The following is a 12614-nucleotide window of genomic DNA, read 5'->3' on the forward strand; positions in this document are numbered from 1 at the left end:
GCATGGGAGAGGTGCCGCCCTTTTGTATCTGTAGGTTTCCTGTTCCTTAAGGGCGGATCCCCTCTCTCGTAGTGCTGTCATGGGAGTCCGAATAAAGAGCAAGTTCTTTCTGTTGTAAGTTCATGGTCTTGCAGAACTTTTCCACCAAGACCTGGAGAAACTCACTGGTGTGATGAGCTTTGGTGTCTTTTACTGCCAATGTCTTGGTAACCATTTCATTTTTGTCACAAACAAATCGGACATTAATGGCAAAATAGTTCACTCTGTGACGTGTGCAGGCATCCATTTTAAGAAACAGAAAGCGTCCCTTGAGAGTTTATTTAAGTTCTTCCTTTCGTTTAAAAGCTTCTTCGATTACTAATTTTCTAATACTCTCTCTCTCCAGAGAAATAACGAAATAGGCACACTATCCTTTACAACAAGCTCTATGATCTGTTTTTTTAAATGTATCTACTGTCATTGTCACAGTAACTTTGTCACTGACAAAATATCTTGCAACTGATGGCTGCAAAGTTCTCTGCTCCTTTGTTTGGCTGGAAGAGCTGGGCACTGGTTCATTGGTTTGGATGCAGTCTTTATCATCCACTGCTTTCAGTACTTCTGGATGAAAGCGCTGTAAATGTCTCTTTAGATTAGAAGCTCTGGTAGGAGCATTTTTATCTTTGCCTGAATATGCACTGATCTTGGCTTTACAGCATTTGTTTTCGTCTGGATCATTTGTCATACACTGACAGACAAAATGTTTTCTATCTTGAGTGATGGTGAAATGTTCAAATACAGCTGATTTAATGTGACGCTTCTTTGACATTCTCAAGTTTTTAATTCTGCATTCACAATCCAAATGACAATTGTTTTTCCTAAAAACAATTGTACAAAATTATTGCCAGGTCGTACAACTGATATAGTGGTCAGTAATACTGTTATTCCTCATGTACTCAGATAACTGATGCAAAGTTTGTTGAAAGGATAATACTTCTTACAGTCTTCCTCTTCTGAGTAGCAGCTGTGAGATGCTTGGAAGACACACACCTAGTAAACATCTAGTCTAGAAGAGGAGCTTTACTAGTAAGAATTTGCAACACATTTTCACTTTCAGTTTCATACATTGTAAGTAGGGGAGTTGGGGCAGCATGAGGTTAACCAAGTATAAGATTAGATAAGGGCAGTGGAGAACAGTGACACACAAGTAGTAAAAGAAATGTCTCTATCTCCAGCAGAACTGCTCATCACTGTTGTTCATAGTTTGATAGAACATATATATATTTGAGTAACATTTATAAAATTCATATGAAAGTTCAATTATGAAATATTAATAGATTTTTTTTTAAAGCTGGAGTCGGTACATTTCTACCGACTCCAACCAAAACTAACTGACTCCACGACTCCACAACCCTGCACGCCAGGAGCAGGTGAGTATGATTACACAGCTGCCGCTCCCCCTCCCCCACCGACCTCTGGGTATGACTCAAGTATAAGCCGAGAGGGGGACTTTCAGCCCAAAAAGATGGGCTGAAATTCTCGGCTTATACTCGAGTATATACGATAATTAGATTTCCTTGGTTTATCTTTAGGAGGCATCACACCTCCCAACCCCTGAACAAATGTCCTACTGTAGTATTCCTTAAATGTTGTGCTTTTTTCTTATTATTCTATTTGTAATCTTGCCTGAAGAAGGAGCCACTGTGCTCTGAAAGCTTTCAAACATATTTTCTGGTTAGCCAATTAAGGTATCTCTCCCAGAATACTTTCGTCATCATTGGGCAGAAAAGTATTCACATCGATTTTTCTGGCTAACACGGTACCACAAATACAATTTGTTATTGTACATCCTCTTATTGTACAGAAATTCAGACTTGGCCCTCACTGCTCATTTAATGTTGTCGATGAAGTGAAGTTTGACCAGAAAGACTGGACCTGGTTTTGTAGGGACGATATGAGCACACTGAGCAGCACAGAAGGAAGAGAAGGTAGATTCAGCCTATAAGATATCAGGGTTCTAGGAAGCCAACAGCATCATTACCCTCCGCTTTCTCTTACAGACCCATCATAACACATTTCCTCAAGTGATTTTCTAACTTGTCAGCACATTCTATGTACGCTGTAATTTGGCTTTGTAGTTTACAGATCTGGGCAGGTAACTGTCACTGTCTTCTATCCCCAGAGGGTAGGTGGATCCTCCAGGTTGTAAGTTCTATATGACAGGGCTTTCAATTCCCAAAGTCATTGGAACAGTTTTGAATGAAGGAAAAATGGCGATCATGGTAATACAGCCAGACTACACCACGGATAAAGCAGCCACAGACGGTGACTGAGAAGAATCTGTGACTTCTCTGCATTTAGTGGTTACGATTTATTATTTTTTTATTATTATTATACATTTTTATAGCGCCATTTATTCCATGGCGCTTTACATGTGAATACGAGGCAAATATAGACAGATACATTAAACATGAGCAGATAACAAGGCACACAAGTACATAAGGAGGGAGGACCCTGCCCGCGAGGGCTAACAGTCTGCAAGGGATGGGTGATGAAACACAAGGAGAGGGTAGAACTACTACTACTACTACTCACCTGGGTATTCATATGTAGGAATCTCCTCTTTACACCGCTCATCACCCCTCACATATGTCTCTGTAGTATTAATATGGGTCAGGTTTTCACTCTAAAACAAATATTGAAAAAGTCACAGATGGATGGAAAAGTCCCATCTATGATCAGCTCTAATCCTGCCATCTCCACCGTTCTCATTACACAAGTATAAAACATATAATACTGGGGGATAAAACAAGACTGAGCACAAGACCTTCACAGCCGTCTACACATCATAGGGGAGATCTCATGACACCTTCTCTCCATCTACCTGATGATCCTGAGGAACATTGGGATCTTCTTGTTTACAGTCCTGTGGAAGAAGAGGATGGGGACATCTCTCTGGTGTTGTCCTCTTACTGGACAGATCTGGAGAAAACACATACAGGAACTGAATTCATTCTTTACATACAGATAATTATAGGCCATGTGTATTTAGTCCTGTCTATTACCTGGTGATGTGAGGGACTGGGGAACCTCCATCATGACATCCTTGTACAAAGCTTTGTGTCTTTCTAAATACTCCCACTCCTCCATGGAGAAATAGACGGCGACATCCTGACATCTTATAGGAACCTGACACATACAATGATACCGTCATCCCCCCGATCCCTTCATAGCGTTACTGTATAATGTCCCTGCATTCCCATCAGTGTCACCTCTCCAGTCAGCAGCTCAATCATCTTGTAGATGAGTTCTAGGATCTTCTGGTCACTGATGTCCCCAAGCATCAGGGGGTGAGGTGGAGGCCCCGTGATTGGGCTCAGTGGTCTTCTGCATCCTTCAGACACAGGGTCCTGACAGCGGTCACTAGAGGTCTTTTTCACTACTGTATAATCCTGGTTATGGAAAGACACATTAATAAAGCTCACTACACACATTTCCAGAGTCCTCACCTCTCCAGTTCTGTCCATCTGTTATTCCCATAGATAAGAATGATGTAATGTGATGTCATCACAATCTCTCACCTCTCCAGTAAGACGGAAGAGGATCTCTAGGGTGAGGTGTAATATCCTCTCCGCCATCTTGTCTCTGTCCATATCCATCTTTGATGGGTAAATCAGGAAAATTCTCTTATACAGAAGATTTTCACTGAGAGGATCCGATATTGTAGAGACCTGAATGAGAAGATGAACCGATGTAACATCATAAAAATCCTTTGCAATAATACAATTACTGGAGATAATAAGGGAAACATATGAGGAGATTAATTATTTTACAGTATTCAGTTTTCTTCTTTAGATCTACTAATAAAACCTATATATTTAGGCCACAGACAACAAGCAGTTTCTTCCTTGGAGTCGGCAGCTGAATACGTTCCTCATAGACGCATCTTTCACAACGCTAATTCTCATCTCATTTACCGACACTGGAATCGGCATTAGCAATACTGCAGGAGATATTCATTACACGTGACAGGAGAAATAACTACTTCATGATGAGGACGACATCTTCATCTTCTACTACGGCTCTAGAACATATTTGTCCAGAGTCGGTCACTGACTCCATCACCACCGGCCGTCTATATGAAGGTTTCCCGTCTTCCCCGCACTGTAATCTTCTATCACGTTAGATCTTAAGTCTGATTCACACACAGAAGTTTGAGGCTTTTATAAAAGCTTTTTTGTTTCCACAAACACCGCAACAGAAATGATCTGATCCCAAATAGAGATGGGCGAACCCGAACAGTAAAGTTTGGAGTCCATACTGAACACCTACTGTTTGGGCACGGACACAGACTTCACCAGGAAGTCCGTGTTACTGGTCTTGTTCGGCTGTCTGAATACCGGGTGTTTGTTGCGTTGTCATGTGCATGACAGGGTGGCAAACAGAGCTTCTGATTGGTGGGGAAATCCTTCCCGCCAGTCAGAGAGCCGCGGTTCCCATGCTGTAAAAAGACAGCGCGAGCTCTCAGCTGTGATTGGAGGTATAAAGTTCACCTCCGGTCACTGGTGTCAGCTGATGGGACTACTGCTCCCATCATTTGATACCTGCAGCTGCGAATTACAGAGAGAGCAGGAGCGACGGATGGGAGTTTTCATTAGCTGCTCCTGCGCTGTAAATAAACAATTTTAAAACAAAACTGGCATGGGTTCCCCTGTATTTTTGCTAACCAGCCAGAGAAAACTCACAGCTGGGGGCTGCAACCCTCAGCTGTCAGCTTCAGCAAGGCTAGATAAGAAAAATAGAGGGGTCCCCATGTTGTTTTATTTAAATAAATAATTTAAATAAACGGCGTGGGGTCCCCCCATTTTTGACAACCAGCCTTGCTAAAGATCACAGCTGGGGGGCTGGTATTCTCAGGCTGGTAAGGGGTCATTGATATAGGCCGCTTCAGCCTTAAAACAGCAGCCAGCAGATGCCCAGAAAAGGCGCATCTATTAAATGCACCTTTTTTGGTGCTTTGCCCCGCTCTTCACACTTGTCCTGTAGTAGTGGCAAGTGGGGTTAATATTTGTGGGGTTGATGTCACCTTTGTATTGTTAGGTGACATCAAGCTCACGGCTTAGTAATGGAGAGGTGTCTATAAGACACCCATCCATTACTAATCCTGTAGTTGTATGGTAAATAAAGACACAGCCAGACTAAATTCCTTTATTTGAAAAAATGACACAGACTCCTTTATTAACCCCTTTACCCCCAAGGGTGGTTTGCACGTTAATGACCGGGCCAATTTTTACAATTCTGACCACTGTCCCTTTATGAGGTTATAACTCTGGAACGCTTCAACGGATCCCAGTGATTCTGACATTGTTTTCTCGTGACATATTGTACTTCATGATAGTGGTAAAATTCTTTGATAGTACATGCATTTATTTGTGAAAAAAAAAAGGAAATTTGGCGAAAATTATGAAAATTTAGCAATTTTCAAACTTTGAATTTTTATGCAATTAAATCACAGAGATATATCACACAAAATACTTAATAAGTAACATTTCTCACATGTCTACTTTACATCAGCACAATTTTGGAACCAAAATTTTTTTTGTTAGGGAGTTATAAGGGTTAAAAGTTGACCAGCAATTTACATTTAACTTTTTTTCACAAAAAACTTACTTCAGCTCCAATTTGTTTTATTTTACCAAGGGTAACAGGAGAAAATGGACCCCAAAAGTTGTTGTACAATTTGTCCTGAGTACACCGATACCCCATATGTGGGGGTAAACCACTGTTTGGACGCATGACAGAGCTCAGAAGCGAAGGAGCGCCGTTTGACTTTTCAATGCAAAATTGACTGGAATCGAGATGGGACACCATGTTGCGTTTGGAGATCCCCTGATGTGCCTAAACATTGAAACCCCTCACAAGTGACACCATTTTGGAAAGTAGACCCCCTAAGGAACTTATCTAGAGGTGTGGTGAGCACTTTGACCCACCAAGTGCTTCACAGAAGTTTATAATGCAGAACAGTAAAAATAAAAAATCATATTTTTTCACAAAAATTATCTTTTCGCCCCCAATTTTTTATTTTCCCAAGTGTAAGAAAAGAAATTGGACCCCAAAAGTTGTTGTACAATTTGTCCTGAGTACGCTGATACCCCATATGTGGGGGTAAACCACTGTTTTGGCGCATGGGAGAGCTCAGAAGGGAAGGAGCGCCGTTTGACTTTTTAATGCAAAATTGACAGGAATTGAGATGGGACGCCATGTTGCGTTTGGAGAGCCACTGATGTTCCTAAACATTGAAACCCCCCACAAGTGACACCATTTTGGAAAGTAGGCCCCCTAAGGAACCTATCTAGATGTGTGGTGAGCGCTTTGACCCACCAAGGGCTTCACAGAAGTTTATAATGCAGAGCTGTAAAAATAAAACAAACATTTTTTCCCACAAAAATTATTTTTTAGCCCACAGTTTTGTATTTTCCCGAGGGTAACATGAGCAGTTGGACCCCAAAATTTGTTGTCCAATTTGTCCTGAGTGCGCTGATACCCCATAAGTGGGGGAGAACCACTGTTTGGGCGCATGGGAGGGCTCGGAAGGGAAGGAGCTCCATTTGGAATGCAGACTTAGATGGAATGGTCTTCAGGTGTCACATTGCGTTTGCAGAGCCCCTAATGTACCTAAACAGTAGAAACCCCCCACAAGTGACCCCATATTGGAAACTAGACCCCTCAGGGAACTCATCTAGATGTGTTGAGAGAGCTTTGAACCCCCAAGTGTTTCACTACAGTTTGTAACGCAGAGCCGTGAAAATTAAAAAAAAAAAACTTTCCCCCCAAAATTATTTTTTAGCCCCCAGTTTTGTATTTTCCCGAGGGTAAGAGGAGAAATTCGACCCCAAAAGTTGTTGTCCAATTTGTCCTGAGTACGCTGACACCCCATATGTGGGGGGAACCACCGTTTGGGCGCATGGGAGGGCTCGGAAGGGAAGGAGTGCCATTTAGAATGCAGACTTAGATGGAATAGTCTGCAGGCGTCACATTGCGTTTGCAGAGCCCCTAATGTACCTAAACAGTAGAAACCCCCCACAAGTGACCCCATATTGGAAACTAGACACCCCAGGGAACTCATCTAGATATGTTGTGAGAACTTTGAACCCCCAAGTGTTTCACTACAGTTTATAACGCAGAGCTGTGAAAATAAAAAATCTTTTTTTTTCCCACAAAAATTATTTTTTAGCCCCCAGTTTTGTATTTTACCAAAGGTAACAGGAGAAATTGGACCCCAAAAGTTGTTGTCCTATTTGTCCTGAGTACGCTGATACCCCATATGTTGGGGTAAACCTCTGTTTGGGCACACGGGAGAGCTCGGAAGGGAAGGAGCACTGTTTTACTTTTTCAACACAGAATTGGCTGGAATTGAGATCGGACGCCATGTCGTGTTTGGAGAGCCCCTGATGTGCCTAAACAGTGGAAACCCCCCAATTATAACTGAAACCCTAATCCAAACACACCCCTAACCCTAATTCCAACGGTAACCCTAACCACACCTCTAACCCTGACACACCCCTATCCGTAATCCCAACCCTATTCCCAACTGTAAATGTAATCTAAACCCTAACTTTAGCCCTAACCCTAACCCTAATGAGAAAATGGAAATAAATACATTTTTTTTAATTTTTCCCTAACTAAGGGGGTGATGAGGGGGGTTTGATTTACTTTTATAGCGGGTTATTTAGCGGATTTTTATGATTGGCAGCCGTCACACACTGAAAGACGCTTTTTATTGCAAAAAATATTTTTTGCGTTACCACATTTTGAGAGCTATAATTTTTCCATAATTTGGTCCACAGAGTCATGTGAGGTCTTGTTTTTTGCGGGTTGAGTTGACGTTTTTATTGGTAACATTTTCGGGCACGTGACATTTTTTGATCGCTTTTTATTCCGATTTTTGTGAGGCAGAATGACCAAAAACCAGCTATTCATGAATTTCTTTTGGGGGAGGAGTTTATACCGTTCCGCGTTTGGTAAAATTGATAAAGCAGTTTTATTCTTCGGGTCAGTACGATTACAGCGACACCTCATTTATATCATTTTTTTATGTTTTGGCGCTTTTATACGATAAAAACTATTTTACAGAAAAAATAATTATTTTTGCATCGCTTTATTCTCAGGACTATAACTTTTGCTGATGATGCTGTATGGGGGCTCGTTTTTTGCGGGACAAGATGACGTTTTCAGCGGTACCATGTTTATTTATATCTGTCTTTTTGATCGCGTGTTATTCCACTTTTTGTTCGGCGGTATGATAATAAAGCGTTGTTTTTTGCCTCGTTCTTTTTTTTTTTCTTACGGTGTTTACTGAAGGGGTTAACTAGTGGGCCAGTTTTATAGGTTGGGTCGTTACGGACGCGGCGATACTAAATATGTGTATTTTTATTGTTTTTTTATATTATTTAGATGAAGAAATGTATTTATGGGAATAATTTTTTTTTTTCATTATTTAGGAATATTTTTTTTTATTTTTTATTTTTTACACATTTGGAAAAAATTTTTTTACTTTTTTATTTTGTCCCAGGGGTGGGGACATCACAGATCGATGATCTGACAGTTTGCACAGCACTCTGTCAGATCACCGATCTGACATGCAGCACTGCAGGCTTCACAGTGCCTGCTCTGAGCAGGCTCTGTGAAGCCACCTCCCTCCCTGCAGGACCCGGATCACCGGCCACCTTGGATCCGGGGCTGGAGCAGGCAGGGAGGGAGGTAAGACCTCGCGTTGCTGCGGGGGGCTCAGGGAAGCTCGCAGGGAGCCCCCTCCCTGCGCGATGCTTCCCTGTACCGCCGACACATCGCGATCATCTTTGATCGCGGTGTGCTGGGGGTTAATGTGCCGGGGGCGGTCCGTGACCGCTCCTGGCACATAGTGCCGGATGTCAGCTGCGATAGGCAGCTGACACCCGGCCGCGATCGGCGGCGCTCCCCCTGTGAGCGCTGCCGATCGCATATGACGTACTATCCCGTCGGTGGTCATAGGGGCCCACCCCACCTCGACGGGATAGTACGTCAGATGTCAGGAAGGGGTTAAGGTACCGTCACATTTAGCGACGCTGCAGCGATACTGACAACGATGTCGATCGCAGACAGCTCTCCAGCGACCAACGATGCCGAAGTCCCCAGGTAACCAGGGTAAATATCGGGTTACTAAGCGCAGGGCCGCGCTTAGCAACCCGATGTTTACCCTGGTTACCAGCGTAAACGTAAAAATAAACCAAACACTGCATACTTACATTCCGTGTCTGTCCTCCGGCGCTCTGCTTTCCTCTGCACTGTCAGCGCCGGCCAGCCGGAAAGCAGAGCGGTGACGTCACCGCTGTGCTTTCCGGCTGGCCGGCGCTCACAGCCAGTGCAGAGAAGCACAGCGCCGGGGGACAGACACGGAAGGCAAGTATGTAGTGTTTTTTTTTTTTTACATTTACGCTGGTAACCAGGATAAACATCAGGTTACTAAGCGCGGCCCTGCGCTTAGTAACCCGATGTTTACCCTGGTTATCAGTGAAGACATCGCTGAATCGGCGTCACACACGCCGATTCAGCGATGTCTGTGGGAGATCCAGCGACGAAATAAAGTGCTGAACTTTCTGCGCCGACCAACGATGGCACAGCAGGATCCAGATCGCTGCTGCGTGTCAAACTGAACGATATCGCTAGCCGGGACACTGCAACGTCACGGATCGCTAGCGATATCGTTCAGTGTGACGGTACCTTTATGTCTGCTCTCTAATAGACAGCGCAAGAACATTTGGCTGAGCCCTCCTGTATGTGACAGTCGCCTGTACGTTTCTAGACTGCTTGCAGCCCCTGCTAGCCGATGGCTCCTGTGTAAGGGAGGATCCATCTATGCAAGTCATGTGAACACCGCGATCCACAGAAAGAACACGGAGGATTTAATCGCTTTGGCCAGAGAAGCCATGGATTGCGACAGTGACAAAACCCACTCAAGGGGATTAAGTACACTGGGCTCGGTTGCAGCAGGGGGCTCCTGCGCGTATTTGAGGTGACAGGCTTTGCAGAGCGGTGAACTCTGAGCTTTAGGAAATGCAGACTGGCAGGAGTTACAGTAAGTGAAAAAGACTAATAGTCTTATGAGATTTTTCAGGTGCCTTAGGCTGGGACATGATGTACCCCTCTATGTGCCCCTTTAAAAGAGATTCCTACAGAGTGTGGGGTAAAGCAGAGGTCGCGGGAGAGTGATAGTGCAGCGCTCCCTTACCCAGATCCTGTGTCCCCTATGTCTTCTTTGCAGTGTGGCACTCCTGATGTGGTTAGCGCTGTCCTCAGCACTGATGCCTCCAGATCCTTGTGCCAGGAAGCCGCTTCCCGATGCCAGGGTGTGTCCAGAGGCAGCAGGGGAAGGAGTAAGATGGCCACCGAGATCTGAACATGTGCTTCTTGTCTTGGACGGAAAGCACCGGAAGAGTGGGCGGGGCCGCTGAATCGCGTCATAGTGCAGGCGGAGTCTCCGGCTGCGGCTTGCACAAGGCCGAAGCCGGGTGCTACATTTTTTGGTGCAGGAGAAGCGGATGTTCACCCCTTCCCGCTGCCAGGATGGGACCCCAATGCCAGCGCAACCCCGGAAGGCCTGCTGTTATGGCTGGTAATTCAGTACCACAATGGACATAGAGGTCAGTGCACATACAGTGACCTGGCAATAACCCAAAAAATAAGAACGAGCTCTGAGACGTGGAAACTCTGTTGACCGCAAACCCTAATCCTCTCCAACACAACTAGAGGCAGCCGTGGATTGCGCCTAACGCTCCCTATGCAACTCGGCACGGCCTGAGAAACTAGCTAGCCTGAAGAAGGAAAATAAGCCTACCTTGCCTCAGAGAAATACCCCAAAGGAAAAGGCAGCCCCCACATATAATGACTGTGAGTTAAGATGAAAAGACAAACGTAGAGATGAAATAGATTTAGCAAAGTGAGGCCCAACTTCCTGAACAGAGCGAGGATAGAAAAGGCAACTTTGCGGTCAACACAAAACCCTAAAAAATCCACGCAAAGGGGGCAAAAAGACCCTCCGTACCGAACGAACGGCACGGAGGTACACCCTCTGCGTCCCAGAGCTTCCAGCTAGCAGAAAAAACAAATTGACAAGCTGGAATAGAAAAAACAGCAAACAAATAGCAAAGAGGAACTTAGCTATGCAGATCAGCAGGCCACAGGAACACTCCAGGAGGAAACAGGTCCAACACTAGAACATTGACTGGAAGCAAGGATCCAAGCACCAGGTGGAGTTAAATAGGGTAGCACTTAACGACTTCACCATATCACCTGAGGAAGGAAACTCAGAAGCCGCAGTACCACTTTTCTCCACCAACGGAAGATCACAGAGAGAATCAGCCGAAGTACCACTTGTGACCACAAGAGGGAGCTCTGCCACAGAATTCACAACAGCCTTCTCAGAGCTCTCCAGCCCCAGCACCTACCTAGAGAAGCTGCTGGGTGGCAGGTAACGCAGCTATATGCAGCAGGTCAGGATACAGTAAGTCCTCCTATCGCTGCAGGGATAAAGGGGAACCCTCAATCCATCATCCCTTTCATAGGGAGGTGGAGAGAGACCGTCGGCCTCCTTGCATCATCCACTTTAACAGAGGTGATACAGTGGAGACTGCACGGACACCAAAAAAGTGCCTCTGTACATCCAAGGGGTTCTATCCCCTAGGATGGACAGGGCTGGTTGTCCGGCATTAGGCCTGGCTGCAGAAGAGGGTCCATGGAGGCAACACTCCATGTGCTCTTCTGTTGATGGTGCGGGGAGATCAGGAACCCGTCGCCCCTAAAAATCAGCCCAGGCATGGCGTCCCACGTCGCAGGAGGGAGTACGTGGAGGCGACACTACACATTTCCCGCCTGTTGTTGGTTTGGGGAGATCGGAACCTTGAGAGGATCCGTCGCCCCTTCAACCGAATCGCGTCATAGTGCAGGCGGAGTCTCCGGCTGCGGCTTGCACAAGGCCGAAGCCGGGTGCTACATTTTTTGGTGCAGGAGAAGCGGATGTTCACCCCTTCCCGCTGCCAGGATGGGACCCCAATGCCAGCGCAACCCCGGAAGGCCTGCTGTTATGGCTGGTAATTCAGTACCACAATGGACATAGAGGTCAGTGCACATACAGTGACCTGGCAATAACCCAAAAAATAAGAACGAGCTCTGAGACGTGGAAACTCTGTTGACCGCAAACCCTAATCCTCTCCAACACAACTAGAGGCAGCCGTGGATTGCGCCTAACGCTCCCTATGCAACTCGGCACGGCCTGAGAAACTAGCTAGCCTGAAGAAGGAAAATAAGCCTACCTTGCCTCAGAGAAATACCCCAAAGGAAAAGGCAGCCCCCACATATAATGACTGTGAGTTAAGATGAAAAGACAAACGTAGAGATGAAATAGATTTAGCAAAGTGAGGCCCAACTTCCTGAACAGAGCGAGGATAGAAAAGGCAACTTTGCGGTCAACACAAAACCCTAAAAAATCCACGCAAAGGGGGCAAAAAGACCCTCCGTACCGAACGAACGGCACGGAGGTACACCCTCTGCGTCCCAGAGCTTCCAGCTAGCAGAAAAAACAAATTGACAAGCTGGAATAG

The 12614-nt window shown here is 45.2% G+C and overlaps 1 protein-coding gene across 3 annotated transcripts in view; it reads right to left on the bottom strand.

The window, feature by feature from the left end:
- Positions 1–12614, bottom strand: part of LOC138663148 (zinc finger protein 271-like) — a 78140-nt gene that overhangs the window by 32996 nt on the left and 32530 nt on the right. For all 3 annotated transcript variants that reach the window (XM_069749292.1, XM_069749291.1, XM_069749290.1), the window contains exons 2-6: positions 3561–3710; positions 3252–3431; positions 3045–3168; positions 2864–2961; positions 2575–2665 (exon numbers count right to left, since the gene is read on the bottom strand). In XM_069749292.1, coding sequence (XP_069605393.1) covers positions 2575–2665; positions 2864–2961; positions 3045–3168; positions 3252–3431; positions 3561–3638 — 571 coding nt within the window. In that variant the 5' untranslated portion in view covers positions 3639–3710. The remainder of the gene's footprint in view (positions 1–2574; positions 2666–2863; positions 2962–3044; positions 3169–3251; positions 3432–3560; positions 3711–12614) is intronic.

This window comes from Ranitomeya imitator, chromosome 2 (assembly GCF_032444005.1).
Source record: "Ranitomeya imitator isolate aRanImi1 chromosome 2, aRanImi1.pri, whole genome shotgun sequence".
Lineage (NCBI taxonomy): Eukaryota > Metazoa > Chordata > Amphibia > Anura > Dendrobatidae > Ranitomeya > Ranitomeya imitator.